Here is a 16,753-nt window from a genome sequence, read left to right on the forward strand (position 1 = left end):
AAGTCCAGTAAGAGGCGTCTGCACTATATCCGGCTTGAGAAAGCAGCAGTAAGGGTCGAGTTCCGCCGCTCTCTCGCTGAAAGGCATGAGGGAGACTGAGCCTCTTCTGAACGCAGAGGACCCCATGGACAAGAAGTGGGCATCTATTAGCTCAGTGTTCTATCAGGCAGCAGRCCACTCCATTGGCWACAAAGGTAGGAAACATCAGGACTGGTTCGATGAGAATTCTGACACCATCACAACCTTACTGGACAATATGCACAAAGCGCACAGGGCTACTCTCAACAGCCKCACATCTGCTACCCTTCGCAAGTAATGGCATGCATCGCGCAAMGAAGTGCAAACAACCTTGCGTACTCTGCAGAATGAATGGTGGACGAATAAGGCACAGGAAATCCAAATTTATGCAGATAAAAATGACATGCACAATTTCTACAACTCAACTAAAGCTATCTATGGCCCGAGAAGTCGCTACATCAACCCCATGAACACAGCTGATGGTCTGACTCATGAAGGACCAAAACRAGATACTGATGAGGTGGGCTGACCACTTTGAAGCACTACTCAATCAGCACTCTCCRACAGACCACTCCATCCTGGAAGAACTGCCTGTCCGTCCACCCATTCAAGACCTCAATCATTTGCCAACCTTCCAAGAGGTGTTATCAGCTATCCGTTTCCTCAAGAACAACAAGACTCCTGSTGCTGACAGCATCCCGGCAGAGCTACTTAAGAAGGGAGGTTACTTCTGCARRAGAACACTCCACCAGTACATCAGTGAGGTTTGGGACTGGGAGATCGTCCGCCAACAGCAGCGGGATGAAAACATTGTCACCATCTATAAGAACAAGGGTGACAAGTCCATCTGCGGCAACAMCCGGGGGATATCCCTTCTGGCTGTTGCCYTCAAGGTCCTGGRAAAGGTGACATTACACAAGCTGGTGAACAACATGCCAGAATTACAATGCGACTTCAGAAAGAACAGGGGTACGGTTGACATGATATTCACGGTACGGCAACTCTAGGAGAAGTCCCGTGAACAACATCAGAACCTTTTCATGGRCTTTGTCGACCTCTCTAAGGCCTTCAACATTGTGAGCAGGGAACTACTATGGGACATTCTACTCAAATGTGTCTGTCCAGACAAATTTGTCAACATCCTTTGCCAGTTCCTTGATGAGATGATGGCTCGGGTGGRCATAGGAGGGCAGGAGTCCGTGCCCTTTGGAGTYAGCATCGGTGTGAGGCAGGGGTATGTGCTGGCACCGGTACTCTTTAACATCTTCCTCCTATGTGTCACACAGCTTCTCCACATGGAGCTTGAGGACAGCAGCAGCGTTTTGGTGGACTTCAGGCTGGATGGAAACCTATTCAACATCAGGACGCTTCAAGCATCCACCAAAGTTTTGACGGAGCAGGTTCTTGAGCTGCAGTATCCCGATGACTGTGCTCTTGTGGCCCACACTCCGGAAGACCTCCAGTCCGTCCTCGTAGCGGCTGTGAGGGTCTATAGCAGGATGGTACTGTCTTTCAACACCACCAAGACAGAGGTGGTCTGCCAATGGAGATCCAGCCCTCCACCCACCATGCCTGTCTTCACCATTGAACACAAATCACTGGCAATAGTCCCGCCCTTCAAATAGCTGGGCAGCATCCTCTCTGAGGACTTCAGCAACGACCTCAAAATTCTAATTAGGATCAAGCAAGCAGCTGCCTTCGGAAAACTCAGACGCAGGGTCTTCCAAAACAGGGATCTCCACCTCTACACCAAAGACGCCGTTTATCAAGCCGTCTGCATCACCACACTTCTTTACAGCTGTGAAGCCTGGGTCACTTAATCGCCACAACAAGCAGCTTGAGCGATTCCACATAAGATGCCTGCCGCGCATCCTGGGAATCACCTTGCGCAACCGTGTGCCCCATACAGAAATAGTTGCAAAGACCAACTGCAAGAGTATGGAGGCTTGGGAATGTCATTAGAATGTCTTAGGATCGCATGCTGCGGAAGATCCTGTATGGCCAGCTACATCTTGGCCTGCGGTCTATATTGGGGCAGAAGAAGCGCTACAAGAACCAGCTAAAAACGTTGCTGGTCCTAGAGGACCTAGAGGATGCTGCTGCCGACCGTTCCACCTTGCGGCAGCTCTGCCAGAGCGGTGTACAGAGGTGGGAGGAGAGGAGCACAAAGAGACAGCAAAAACAGCTCAGGAGACATACAACCATGCCTGCCCCCGCCAACACAGACTGCATATGCCCCACCTACAATAAAGTTTGTGGATCTCGGATTGGAGTCTACTGTCACCAAAGAWTTTACTGTTAACTCAGAAGGGGAAGTCATCATCAGATACGATGGACTACCATAAGCAAGTAAGTGTGCGTGCGTGTCAGTAGGTCAATGGCAGCATATGAAGCTGCCACACCAACAAAGCAGGAAAATTGACACATTATGACCTATAGTCACAGTGACAGAACAGCAAACAAGTTGGGCTCATCCATCCGTCAACACATTTGTTTTGCACTGTTCCCATTAGCGCCTATTGTGTCTATTAGCCGTAGACGTATTGYAGTTAATGGGGTTGAATGCTATTAGGCTGGTCCCAGATCAGTTTGTTCTGTAACAACTCATATGGTTGTTGTTATGCCAAAAGGACAAACAGATCTGGGACCAGGCACCTATGTCATGAAAAATGTCACGACAACCCAGAGGGATCATGTACAGTGCATTTGATTGGCCAGACCCTGAAATATTTTAATCTGGCCCGAGCAGGTTTGTTGCTGGGGTGATCAGCCGGGAGAGGATCCCTACCTTTGAGAGGATGCTGTGGAGAGTGTGCCGCGGCAACGTCTTTTTACGTCAGGCAGAAATCGAGGACCCCCTGGAGGACCCCGCCACGGTCTGTCAAAAACGTTTTTTATATCTTACTTCATATTAAATAAATAAAAATTGTGTGTGTGTTTTGTCTTGTATGTTTGTTCTTATTCTCTACTGTCTTTCGATTCTTTGTGTATGTATTTTTTTATGTTATGTATACACACCTGTCTGTGATCTGAGCACCTAACAGGAAAAATATTATTAAGTATAAAAAGTTGGTCAAATTTTTTTTTCTTTGACACACCAATAAAGATGAAAAATACAGAAACGTATACACACCCAAGTTTGTGCAACCTAACACCCAATGAGCCAGGGCAAAAAAAAATMGAAATCTGCGTTGTTCAATAATTTGTTCCAACGACAGTCACTGCTTMATTGGTGAGATGATTGACTCTTTCTCTCTTACAGGGCGACCAAGTCCACAAGTCAGTCTTCATCATCTTTTTCCAAGGCGATCAGCTGAAGAACAGAGTCAAGAAGATATGTGAGGGGTACGTTACTCCCACTAGTCAGTACCCAGTTTGTCCATTAATTTAGCATTTGAGTGCTGTCAGAAATGTAGATATATGAGTTCCCGAGACGGAAAAAAAACACTAGAACGACGCCTTAAAGTCGGGAAATTTGGACCAGAACGATGATACCCGAGTTTATCAGTTGTGACGTTTCATATCTGATCTGATCACGTTTCATATCTGATCACGGAACATTGATTTTAAATGGGAATGTCTGTTTTCTAGTAATTCTAATTCTATGGTTACCTACAGTATGCGAACTGTTGGTTGTGTGTTCCAGGTTCCGGGCCTCCCTCTACCCCTGCCCCGAGACTCCCCAGGAAAGGAAGGAGATGGCTGCTGGGGTCAACACCCGTATTGACGACCTCCAGATGGTATGCAAGACAATGAACACAGTAAAATAGTGTCACTTAACCGTTTACTGCAGTGGGCAAAATCAGGGACACAGTGTTTTTTGGTTGTCAAGCAAATCTACTTTGAAACAAAGGTATACACCTCACACACATGGTTATGGGCTTWAAAAACCAAAGACACCTGTACCATGTCAGATATAGAGTTGAAAATGTATTACATTTWGCTTTTGTTCCCAATATTACACTTTATGTACATCACAAAAGACTGAAATATAACAAAATTGTTTGACATAGAAACAATGATGAGGCATATTAATAACATTCCACCCATGAGGCCACTAGAGGGAGATRTGGTAATTTGATGCTACATGTATCCTAATATGGACACCGTACCCAGTGGTAGGCAACTAGATTCAGCAGGGGGCCAATTTTMGGCTGAGCTGATGGTTGAGATTCGCAACATAACAATCATTTCCTACCTTATTTACATTGAGACACGATTARATATCTATTATTTTATTCGTGGGATTATTTGGGAACAGATTTCCTAAATTCAACTCATTTTTAGTTGGTGATTTTACCGTTTTCTTTGACTCAAAAGTAAAATCACAATATTTATTTTTTACCCGTGAGACATTTTTTTTTACCTCTACGGAATCGGTGTCCCTCCACCGGGACGGTTGAGGTAACGTGCGCTAATGTGATTAGCATGAAGCTGTAAGTAACAAGAAAATTTCCCAGCATGTAGACATGTCTTATATGGGCAGAATGCTTAAATTATTGTTAATCTAACTGCACTGTCCAATTTACAGTAGCTATTACAGTGAAAAAATGCTACCATGCTATTGTTTGAGGAGAGTGCACAACAACAAAAACTTTTATCACTGCAACTGGTTTGATACATTCACCTCTGAAGGTAAATAATGTACTTACATTCAGTAATATTGCTTTGATTTGTCATTCTGAGGGTTCCAGAGATAAAATGTAGCATAGTTTTGTTTGATAAAATTATATTCAAATGTAGGAACAGGGTTCTAAAGTTTGAACCCCTGCTGTTTATGGGAGGAAGGGGGGGGGGGGTCAATGTAGATAGTCCAGGAGGTCCAGGTGGCCATTTGATTCATTATTCAGCAGCCTTATGGCTTGGGGGTAGAAGCTGATAAGGAGCCTTTTGGACCTAGACTTGGCGATCCGGTACCGCTTTCCGTGCTGTAGCAGAGAGAACAGTCTACGACTTGGGTGACTGGAGTCTTTGACAATTTTTTGGGCCTTCCTCTGACACRGCCTAGTATATAGGTCCTGGATGGCAGGAAGCTTGGTCCCAGTGATGTACAGGGCCGTACGCACTACCTTCTGTAGCACCTTACGGTCGAATGCCGAGCAGTTGCCATTCCAGGCGGTGATGCAACTGGTCAGGATACTCTCGATGGTGCAGCTGTATAACTTTTTGAGGTTCTGGGGACCCATGCCAAATCTTTTCAGTGTCCTAAGGGGTAAAAGGTGTTGTCGTGCACTCTTCACGACTGTCTTGCTGTGTTTGGACCATGATAGTTTGTTGGTGATGTGGACACCAAGGAACTTGAAACTCTCGACCTGCTCAACTACAGCCCTGTCGATGTTAATGMGGGCCTGTTCGGCCCACCTTTTCCTGTAGTCTATGATCAGCTCCTTTGTCTTGCTCACATTGAAGGAGAGGTTGTTGTCCTGGCACCACACTGCATGCTCTGAGTACACGTCCTGGTAATCCGTCTGTGCAGTCCATGCATGCTTCAGTGTTGCTTGCCTCGAAGCGAGCATAAAAGGCATTTAGCTCGTCTGGTAGGCTCGCATCACTGGACAGTTCACGGCTGGGTTTTCCTTTGTAGTCCGTAATAGTTTGCAAGCCCTGAGCGTTAGAGCCGGTGTAGTAGGATTCAATCTTTGTCCTGTATTGACGCTTTGCCTATTTGGTGGTTCGTCTGAGTGCATAGTGGGATTTCTTATAAGCGTCCAGATTAGTGTCCCGCTCCTTGAAAGCGGCAGTTCTAGCCTTTAGCTCGGTGCGGATGTTGCCTGTAATCCATAGCTTCTGGTTGGGATATGTATGTTCGGTCACTGTTGGGACGACGACGTCAACGCACTTATTGACGAAGCCGATGAGGTGGTATATTCTTCAATGCTATTGGATGAATCCCGGAACTTATTCCAGTCAGTGCTAGCAAAACAGTCCTGTAGCATAGCATCCATGTCATCTGACCACTTCCGTATTGAGCAAGTCACTGGTACTTCCTGCTTTAGTTTTTGCTTGTAAGCAGGAATCAGGAGGATAGAATTATGGTCAGATTTGCCAAATGGAGGGTGAGGGAGAGCTTTGTGTGCATGGAGTAAAGGTGGCCTAGAGTTTTTTTCCTCTGGTTGTACATGTGACATGCTGATAGAAATGAGGTAAAACGGATTTAAGTTTGCCTGCATTAAAGTCCCCGGCCACTAGGAGTGCCGCTTCTGCATGAGCATTTTCTCGTTTGCTTATGGCCTTATACAGCTCGTTGAGTGCAGTCTTAGTGCCTGCATCGGTTTGTGGTGGTAATAGACGGCAAGAATAATATAGATGAAACTCACTTGGTAGATAGTGGTGTAGAGGAAAACCTGGTTCAGTCTGCTTTCCAACATAGACATTTCAGCAGGACAATAACCTAAAACACAAGGCCAAATATACACTGGAGTTGCTTACCAAGACGACATTGAATGTTTCTGAGTGGCCTAGTTACAGTTTTGACTCAAATCTCCTTTAAAATCTATGGCAAGACTGGAAAATGGCTGTCTTCCAACAATCAACAACCAACTTGACAGCGCTTGAAGAATTTTAAAAGTATAATGTGCAGAAAATTTGCTAACATTTCTAAAAACATGTTTTCACTTTGTCGTTATGTGGTATTGTGTCTAGATGGATGAGAAAAAAGGATCTATTTAATCCGTTTTGAATTCCGGATGTAACACAACAAAATGTGGAATAAGTCAATGTGTGAATACTTTCTGAAGGCACTGTATGATCATATGATTGGAGTTCCATGCAATCAGGGCCCATGAACAGCTAACCATACAATGGCTGTGTCCCAAATTGTTTGTTCCTGCCTGACTACGTTGCAGACGCCTGCATATCAAATAACCACATCATATGATATWGCAATACGATGCCCGACTATGCAGTCGATGGTGTGACGGCGAATAACRATTGGTTGATGCGATGCAACGTCTTTCAGGTAGGAACGCCACCCTTCACTGTTGCCAGTGAGGAAGTTACCCAGTTACCCCTTGTTCTGTTCTCAGGCTTGCATTTGCCAATACATCATTCTTGTTACTGTCACGCCCTGACCATAGATTGCTTTGTATGTTTCTATTTTGTTGTTTGGTCAGGGTGTGATGTGGGTGGGCATTCTATGTTTGTATGTCTATGTTTTCTATTTCTATTGTGTTTGGCCTGGTATGGTTCCCAATCAGAGGCAGCTGTCAATCATTGTCTCTGATTGAGAACCATACTTAGGTAGCCTGTTTTCCCACTTTGGTTGTGGGTGGTTATTTTCTGTMTAGTGTTTGTCGTCACCTTACAGAACTGTTCGTTTGTCGTTTTGTCAAGTGTTTCGTATTTTATTAAAATTAATATGAACACTTCCCACGCTGCACCTTGGTCCTCTTCTCCTTCTCCCGGCGACGTTCGTTACAGTTACACAGGGCTTTTGTGTTTGTTATGTGACAGTGTTGCAAGCTAATCAACCAAATATGCAATGGCAATCATAAATTGTCCCAGAAAGCATGACAGGATGTGTGTGCTTGTGTTACACAGTCCCTTGATACTGTTGGTTTAYGTCACACAATGTTCTCGATGTGGGGATGTGCACATGTGCAGTATCTCAGTACTAGTCGGTAGAGGTCTTTCGCCTCGTATAACAATAATTGTGTTGAACTCTATCCTTGTAAAAAAAAGAATGCGGTTCTGCTTGAAAGGGAAGACTCCCTCTGTCCTCCTCTAAGCCTGCCCTCCAGTGGAGTCACRGTGCGCAAGCTTTTTAAAATAAATAAAATCATAGTGGCCGTGCCCGAAATCTGTTTTTCCTACTACTTACTAAAACGACATACTGTTTAGTCAAAATTAATACAGTAAGCAACAAATATCAACATACTAGGCTCACCCTTCCTAAGAATGCGTCGTCTAATGTGCAATTGCATTGYTACCCGCTATTTGTTCATTTGGTTACAGCGTGTCCCCTTATCTCATTATCAGCTGACTATCAGCTGTTGTCAAACACATGTGCCTGGAAAGACGATTCTATTCCTCAAAAGTGTGCAGCGAATTCTACTAGATGAAAGCCGAAGTGAGTATAACATCCTAACATTTAAGCATACTCGATTTTGGAAATGTCATATACTATAAAACGTAATATTTTCGCATACCTAAAATGGGTATGGGTATTTGGACACGGTCTATGTCTGAACCAACTGAGGCCTGAAGACTTGCGTTAGCTCCCCCGAGATAATACCTATTACCTAGGCTTAGATAACACCATCTTGTTGTCTGTGCAGGTCCAAAACCAGATGGACATTTTTCATAATTTAATCATTAGTTTGCACCAACAACCTGAAGACTTGCGTTAGCTCCCCCGAAATAATACCTAGGCTTTAGCTCAGCGAGCTAACAAAACCCTCTCTTCTCCCGTGCAGGTGCTGAACCAGACAGAGGACCACAGACAGAGGGTGCTCCAGGCTGCAGCCAAGACCATGAGGGTGTGGTTCATCAAGGTGAGGAAGATGAAGGCCATTTACCACACGCTGAACCTGTGCAACATCGACGTCACCCAGAAGTGCCTGATCGCCGAGGTGTGGTGCCCTGTATCCGACCTGGACTCCATCCAGTTCGCCCTGCGCCGAGGAACGGTGAGTCGGGTCTGCAAATCAGAAGGATTAGAGCTCCAAGGCAGGAAGCTCCCTTTAGTTCATTACCTCACTTCCTGTTGTTGTTTTGATGCTGAAAATTTGGAATTTAATAAGAGATGACGATATAATATGAAGTACTTTGCATTCTTTATAAACACCATCGAATTTGTGTCGAATAGAAATACTTGGAATTGGACAGAAATCATAATTAAGGGAGAAATTATATTGCTAGATATCAAATACATACAGAATATCATTATGCAATCTGTTTTGCCAGGCAAACTAAACCAACTGCACACACAATTTTCACCCGTTCACCCAGAGGTCTATGGAACGTACTCTTTCTGTGCACTGTTCTTATCTAAAGCTYAATGAAATGACAGGAATAGGCAAACGTTGATGTAATGTTATCATGTAGTGAAATACAACAATGATTCTGCCCAGTCTTTGGTCTGCAGAACTGACCTGGTGTATGTTCCTTCTTCCATTACTCATTGGTCTAAGTGATGTGGCTACCTCCTCACTGAGTCATCTGAAAATATGAAAATTGTGTTTAATTGGCATTTGTCAGGTAATTCTGGTGTAGGGTGAAGTTTCCCCTAGATGCTGATCTTGGGTCAGATTTGCATTTTCCTCACTAATGATTAAGGTTAGGATTGGGGGAGGGGAAGCTGATCCTAGAGTTGCACCTAGGGCAAACTTTACCCTGTAGCGGTGACTCATTGGCTTGGTGTGTTTTACAGGAGAGGAGTGGCTCCACAGTGCCCTCCATTCTCAACAGGATGACCACCAAGCAGACTCCGCCCACCTTCAACAAGACCAATAAGTTCACCTCTGGATTCCAGAACATCGTGGATGCCTACGGGATCGGAAATTACCGGGAGATCAACCCAGGTGACATACAAGTCTACACTGTGTGCCTCTGTGTTGTTGTGTCTATGTATGCTGTTGTGTCTTTGTGTGTTGTTTTGTCTGTCTGTTTTGTTGTGTCTACATAACTGTTATGTCTCTGTGTGTTTTGTGTCTTGTGTTGCTTTGTCTCGTCTTTTTTGTCTCTTGGGTTGTTGTGTCTTTCTCTGTATCTTGTTGTTGTTTTCCCCCATGCCATTGTGTTGTACTGTCCACTGCGATGTGTCTTACTGTGTGCTCTTTCCTACAGCACCGTACACCATCATCACTTTCCCTTTCCTGTTTGCGGTCATGTTCGGGGACATGGGTCACGGTGTGCTGATGACCTGCGCCGCCCTCTACCTGGTCATCCGAGAGAGCCGCATCCTCTCCCAGAAGACTGACAATGAGGTACGTCCCACCAAGAGCGCCGATGACGTTGTGTGCTTCCGATTAATATCTCCTTTCTCCTGAAGTGTGCACTCYTTCACTACTTCTCACAAACCTAAAAGCATTGGATTGAGGGAGGAAGGGGCCAGAGGGAGTTTCCACCATGTTTCTTATACCACTTAGTTCCTTTAAAGTCAGTGAAGGGATGTGAGCAAGTGCACACTTTGGGAGGAAGGAGATAATTAGGCCAATGTATTGTAGATTTAATTTGGCAAACTACCCTTTCTTGTACAGTAGGCTACATAACTAGGGGCAATTTAAGTAATGTTTTAGTGTTTGATGTAGTTGTGTGTTGAATGATGGCTGGTACAGGCAATGACGTATGCAGACCTTCTTTACCCGGTGAGGCCTGGGTCGTGTTCATTAGGGTACGCAACGGAAAACATTTCCCAACGTTTTGCGAAGGGAAACGAAAATGAGTGTTTCTTATTGGACTGGTCTACGTGGTCCCTCTCTGTTTCAGTCCGTTTTTTCCTTTCTGTGCCAATGAACATGACCCAGGCCAGTGCTCCAATGTGTGTTCATACTCTCCCTGCCCTGGCAGATGTTCAACATGGTATTCGCTGGACGCTACATCATCCTGCTGATGGGAATCTTCTCTGTCTACACCGGTATCATCTACAACGATTGCTTTTCCAAATCCCTCAACATGTTTGGCTCCGGTTGGAGTGTCCGGCCCATGTTCAGCCCCAAGGGAGCCAACTGGACGTAAGTTAACTGTCCAACCTCTAAATCCACCAATAACCAACCAATCACTCACACGACTGCGTGACAGCCAATTGGGAGAAGGCAGTTCTTGGTAACAAGCTTTGACATTAGATAACAACAAAAAGATACACCCACCACGGGAGATTTCAACAGCTTGATTGCTGTTTAACATATTGTTCAAAAACAATACTCAAACTTTCATACCGGTTAATGTAGTAGCAGGGTCGTTCCACGAAAAGAGTCCTTTTTGTTGGTGAAAACATTTGGTGAAAACATTTGAATTCACCTAATTTTAACATTCTGTCATGACGAGCGGATTTTAAACTCGTCTGAAGTCGGTAACACTGATGTGCCAACTTCTGTCTGTAGCGTCGGAACCGTTTGAGATACAAACTAATATGACCTCACTATGGAAAGGGGAGACATTGCTCCGTTTTGCTCTATGACCCCCACAAGTGTCATGGGACTCGTCTGAAGGTAACCCATACAAACAAATGGAAGTATGGAGGTGGTTTTGTGGCAACAAAAATAAGGYGTTAAATATGTGTCCAAAAAAACTAAAATATTCCCTGAGCTTTCTTATATCGCCTAGATATAGGATAGACACTTCAAAACCTTATTCCTTATGATTTATTTATTTTAACTGTCTTTTTTGCCATTTATGAATGTGTAATTCAATGCATTTCTAGGCGCTGTAGTATTAAAGGCCAAGTTCAAAATTGTATCATATATTTTTGTTGTTGTTGTTGTATTTTACCCCAATTTTCTCCCCGATTTCGATCTTGTCTCATCGCTGCAACTCCTAAACGGGCTCAGGAGGGGAAGGTTAAGTCATGCGTCCTCCGAAACATGACCCGCCAAACCGCGCTTCTTTACACCCACCCGCCTTAATCCGGAAGCCAGCCGCACCAATGTGTCGGAGGAAACACTGTTCAACTGACGACGAGGTCAGCCTGCAGGCGCCCGGCCCACCACAAGGAGTCGRTAGAGCGCGATGAGCCAAGAAAAGCCCTCCCGGCCAAACCCTCCCCTACCTAGACGACGCTGGGCCAATTGTGCTCCGCCCTGTGGGACTCCCGATCACAGCCGSTTGTGATACGTCTTGGGATCAAACCCAGGTCTGTAGTGACTCCTCTAGCACTGCGAAGCACTGCTTTAGACCGCTACGCCACTCGGGAGGCCATCAAATAATGTTTTAATATACATTTTTAATACCTAAAGGGGTCTTAAAATTCCAAATCAAATTGCTAAATGATCCATAGTACGACCATCTTAAAATAATTCCATATGTTAGCTTAGTACCCCCAACGGAGTTTAAAATCTTCAGAGAAGTCACAGTGAGTGTACAGAGGGACATGTCAAAATGCTGAATTTTGGCAGTTTAGCCAGTCTTTATTTATTTATATACAAAATCTGATTTATTGAATGTTCCATCTGGGGTATATTACAGGGCACTTCATTTATTATACCAGGCTTTTAAAATCCAATATTGGTGCACTTTCCAGCAATGCATACTAGAAACCCTTTATGTATACTGTATGTCAATGATAGCAACYCTCTGCAAATTGTTCACTTCAATTGTCTGTAATATATCTAGGTTTGAAACTCTCAATGAAAATAAGGTGCTGCAGCTGGACCCAGCCGTGCCAGGTGTCTTCAATGGCCCCTATCCACTGGGTATAGACCCGGTAAGTCTGTCTGTCCAGTCTGTCTGTCTGTCTGACTGTTATATTGTCCGCCGCTCTGTTTCTCTGTGTCTGTCTTTCTGTCTATCTATCTGCACTTACCGGGAGTCATCCCTACAATGAGAGCTCTTTATCTCCGCCTCTTCTTTGTGATCTTCAGATCTGGAACATTGCCACCAACAAGTTGACCTTCCTTAACTCCTTCAAGATGAAGATGTCTGTGATCCTGGGAGTGATCCACATGATGTTTGGCGTCTCTCTCAGCCTGTTCAACCACCTGTACGTACCCCTCTGTGTTTAATGCTGTGTGTGTCTGTATGTCCGTTTTGACCTTTGACCTGTAAACCAGAGCYCCAAAGAAAAAGGTCCATTCATGAAAACGTAATGGTCAATAATGTTATTCTCTTCTCCGCTTCTCATATCTTCTGTTCTCTTACTGTGGGCCAGGTACTTCAAGAAGCCCCTGAACATCTTCCTGGGCTTCATCCCTGAGATTGTCTTCATGGCCAGCCTGTTCGGCTACCTCATCATCCTGGTCTTCTACAAGTGGACGGCCTACGACGCTTTCACCTCCAAGGACGCGCCCAGCCTCCTCATTGCCTTCATCAACATGTGTCTCTTCAACTACGGCGACGTCACCAATAAGCCTCTCTACCGGGGACAGGTGTGACCGGGGGACCCTTCCCTCCCTCCCTCCATCCCTCGGTCTCTCCTAACTACTCTGGTTCCTTTGCTGCCCAGTGGCATATGGGGCTGCATCTCAATAGTGACTCAAAAAGTGACTTKATTTCCTCGTCTTCTTTCCTTTGTCTGCTCCCATCTGAAAGAACTTAACAGATGAGAAGATAGACCCTTGAGGTGTGCCTGTTACYACCCTTTCAGCTTTTCAACTCTTTTACCCCCCCTCTCTCTCTCTCTCTCTCGCTCAGACCAGTGCAATCAAAGGAACGGGAAAGGAGGTCACTATTTTAGGCTATTGGGGCGCAGCCAGGGTTCCGGAGAGCGAGTTAGCATATGTCGCTGATAAGGCTCCATGTCCCCAATATATTGTCTGTTAACGTTCTCTCTGTTTTGGATCTATAGATGGGGATCCAGATTGTTTTGGTGCTGATTGCCCTTGCATGTGTTCCCTGTATGCTGATAGTGAAAACTATGGTGCTTCGGCGCCAGCACCTGTGGAAAAAGCACCTGGTATGTTCATCAGATCTAACCTTTAACCTTTATGACTCTTGTTGATTACCTGTTTTTGAGAACCTGTTGTTGTTTTCTTTCGCTTTTTTTGTGGCCTATCGACTGTATGTTGTATTTCTGTAATGTCGTGCTTGGTTGTGTTTTGCCATACAATGATGCTTAAAGCATGCCTTGGAAAATCTGTGAAGTAAAACAAGTATATTTACTTTGCTATATTTTGATAAAAGATTACAAAGAGATTAGAAATACTTTAGCTGCATGTAAAAAATATTTATTTGGTTATTTGATTAACACAAGGCTAGCTTTGCTTGTTTGGCATATTAGTGGCACCTAACAAGTCTCCAATTTGTACAATATTCCCCACAATTTTAAATATTTGACATATATATTTTCCATGTCTTTTTTTCCATATATTTTACATGTATTTTGCATACATGATTAACATTTTAACATGTATTTTCCATATATTTTCCATATTTTTTTATACCGATCTGCTTGTTGGGTGCCCCCCTAAGTGCCAAACGCAAACATAACACCCCAAGGCGTGCTTTAAGCCAGACACAGATCTTGTGGCTTTTGTATCTAGTCACAGAAGAGGGAAGAATGCCCTGCAGAGAATCTAGAGCAATCTTTAGAGCAAACAGGCGTGTCCTCATCAACCGGACTCACCCAACAGGGCACACAGAAATTCGGAGGGGTGCGGGTGGGCAACGGGCCCACGGAGGACGAAGCTGGTATCATGGACCACGACGCGCTCTCACAGCACTCTGAGGACGGAGACGAGGTGAGCCAAGGGGTTAACTGACTACGTACCTTTCTGACATTTTGGCTCGGAAGTACCATCATTTCAGACTGAAAGATAATCACATTTTTTCTGAGCTGGATATCTATCATCTGGTTTTCTCTCAGCTTAGAATAGAATCMAATCTCTTCCCATGTCAGACCTTTCTTCCTTCTGCCATTCTAAAACATGTATTATTACCTCATTAGAAAGCACTTCGTTCCCCTCTCATTTGAAATCATCCCGTTCTTTACCACACCATTTAAGACCTCTCGTTCATAGCTACAGTATAGATCTTCCTCTGGATCTTTCTCTCAAACCATTTGAAACRCTTTAAAGGAATGAGTCTGTGGACCTTTACGGAATTTGTGGTATCTTTGTAGACTACAGCACATACTGCCTCACTCTATTCCTTATGCAGCAGCAATGACTTGCTATAACCTGTCACAGCTACATAAAACCCATTAATGTACCCTCACTACGTAGCTTCATTACATCATCTTCCTCTTAGACGTGTGTTTCAAATAGCAGCGCTGCTTTCTGTGTGTTATTGAGTGAAGGAGGGGAGGGATGTGGGTACAAGTGAGGGCAGGGAGGATGGAATGGAAGAGATAAGAAATGGATTTTCTYTTTCACAGTGGGTTCAGAAAAGTAAACAGTGAGGTGATTTTGCATGAGAACCAGCCTCAGTGAGTCATTGCATCAGGGAATGGAATTTGGAAAATATTGTTTCTSAGTCAGAGGTTCTGGGGTTTTTCATGTAGGCCTAATGTTACATTATATATCCTGGTAAGAGGTTTGTTTTTACAGAAAAAGTGTACTTGATAGTCCAATAAGAGTATACTTTGATGATTTCTTATGAAAAGGTTTGTATGTTTACAAAAAAATTGCTGGCTTGTTTTGTAATACAAACTACGACTACTATGAAATGTGATCATGTACTGTGTCTAAGATGATATAATTTCATTGTGGGTGTTGGGAGCATCTTTTAAAATAATGATTCACTGGAAGTCCAACCAGACATTKTCTGGCACCTCTTCCGAAAGTTTAAACATTTAGCAAAATGCTGGATTAACTAAAAGTGTTATTATGTTGTCGCAAAGAGCCATAGAATGCTATGCAATGCATGCAATGCATGCTATTCATTTTTTTTGTGATCATTTTTGCCATCATGGTAGTCATATAACAAATTGCTTCCTGAACCCTGCCACTAACCTTTGACCTCTGCTTACTTTCAAGCATGCAGAGGAGGAACCGGTAAGAGCCAGGCCGTGCATCCCGGCATGCTGTGCGTCTGCTTGTCCCCAATGACAGTATTCTGCGGCCTGTCTGTTTACCCAACCTGCCTACCTACCCACTCTGTCAACCGCCCAAGAATGACGTGTGTGTGTGCATCAAATCAAATCAAAGTTTATTTGTCACGTGCGCCGAATACAACAGGTGTAGACCTTACAGTGAAATGCTTACTTACAGGCTCTAACCAATAGTGCAAAAAAGGTATTAGGTGAACAATAGGTAAGTAAAGAAATAGAAACAACAGTAAAAAGACAGTGAAAAACAGTAGCGAGGCTATATACAGTAGCCGAGGCTATAAAAGTAGCTAGGCTACATACAGACACCGGTTAGTCAGGCTGATTGAGGTAGTATGTACATGTAGATATGGTTAAAGTGACTATGCATATATGATGAACAGAGAGTAGCAGTAGCGTAAAGAGGGGTTGGCGGGTGGCGGGACAGTGTGTGTGTGTGTGTGTGTGTGTGTGTGTGTGTGTGTAGCAAGGCAAGTCTATCAAAAAACAGTTTTGACTGGATTCCCTTTCATTAACTGACATTTAGCCATACCATCTGATTGCTCACTTTTAATTTTTTTCCTGCATCTCCTTTCTCACCAATCCTCAGTCCATCCATCCCAACCAATGTGCATTGAGATATCAAAAAGGCATGATTTTGTTGTTGCTGTAATGTTTTGCTATTGATATCTGGATGTTGGATGAAAACCATTATCTGAGCTATTCAGCTTCCTACATTTGCCATTGCAACATGTACTGTGTAGTAGTGTTGTTTTTCTTAGCGAATCACGTTGGAAGCCCTTTTCAAGTAGAACAATGAGAGCCAGTGCTGGCTTTTCCGTGAACTGTGAGCGGATCGAAGGACAAAAGAGAGGGATGGAAAAAGGAAGCCTYGCCCTTGCCAAGCTAAACTGAATGATTTTGATTCTCATGTTTTTCACATCTCATACGCAAGGGAAGAAAGCCACATTACCGGTAGTTGTGGATAGATTAGATAAAGCAACCTCTTGAGGTACAATTCACTCAGTATGGAATTACAGCATACTTACAGTCAACTGTTAAGTGAATTTGAACAGCACCAGCCAGAGTCATGTTRAGTAGGGCACACTGTAACAA

The 16,753-nt window shown here is 44.0% G+C and overlaps 1 protein-coding gene across 5 annotated transcripts in view; it reads left to right on the forward strand.

Annotated features, from left to right (window-relative positions):
- The window catches only part of LOC111978029 (V-type proton ATPase 116 kDa subunit a 1), a 38,497-nt gene that overhangs the window by 9,637 nt on the left and 12,107 nt on the right, over positions 1-16,753 (forward strand). For 2 of the 5 annotated variants that reach the window (XM_024007784.2, XM_024007785.2), the window contains exons 7-19: positions 2,768-2,894; positions 3,281-3,363; positions 3,665-3,758; positions 8,433-8,645; positions 9,389-9,539; positions 9,805-9,944; positions 10,528-10,691; positions 12,289-12,379; positions 12,537-12,655; positions 12,824-13,040; positions 13,460-13,567; positions 14,154-14,351; positions 15,588-15,605. In XM_024007784.2, coding sequence (XP_023863552.1) covers positions 2,768-2,894; positions 3,281-3,363; positions 3,665-3,758; positions 8,433-8,645; positions 9,389-9,539; positions 9,805-9,944; positions 10,528-10,691; positions 12,289-12,379; positions 12,537-12,655; positions 12,824-13,040; positions 13,460-13,567; positions 14,154-14,351; positions 15,588-15,605 — 1,723 coding nt within the window. The remainder of the gene's footprint in view (positions 1-2,767; positions 2,895-3,280; positions 3,364-3,664; positions 3,759-8,432; positions 8,646-9,388; positions 9,540-9,804; positions 9,945-10,527; positions 10,692-12,288; positions 12,380-12,536; positions 12,656-12,823; positions 13,041-13,459; positions 13,568-14,153; positions 14,352-15,587; positions 15,606-16,753) is intronic. The other 3 variants (XM_024007786.2, XM_070448349.1, XM_070448350.1) reach the window with 3 other exon arrangements.

The sequence above is a fragment of the Salvelinus sp. IW2-2015 genome, linkage group LG18, assembly GCF_002910315.2.
Source record: "Salvelinus sp. IW2-2015 linkage group LG18, ASM291031v2, whole genome shotgun sequence".
NCBI classification, from domain to species: domain Eukaryota; kingdom Metazoa; phylum Chordata; class Actinopteri; order Salmoniformes; family Salmonidae; genus Salvelinus; species Salvelinus sp. IW2-2015.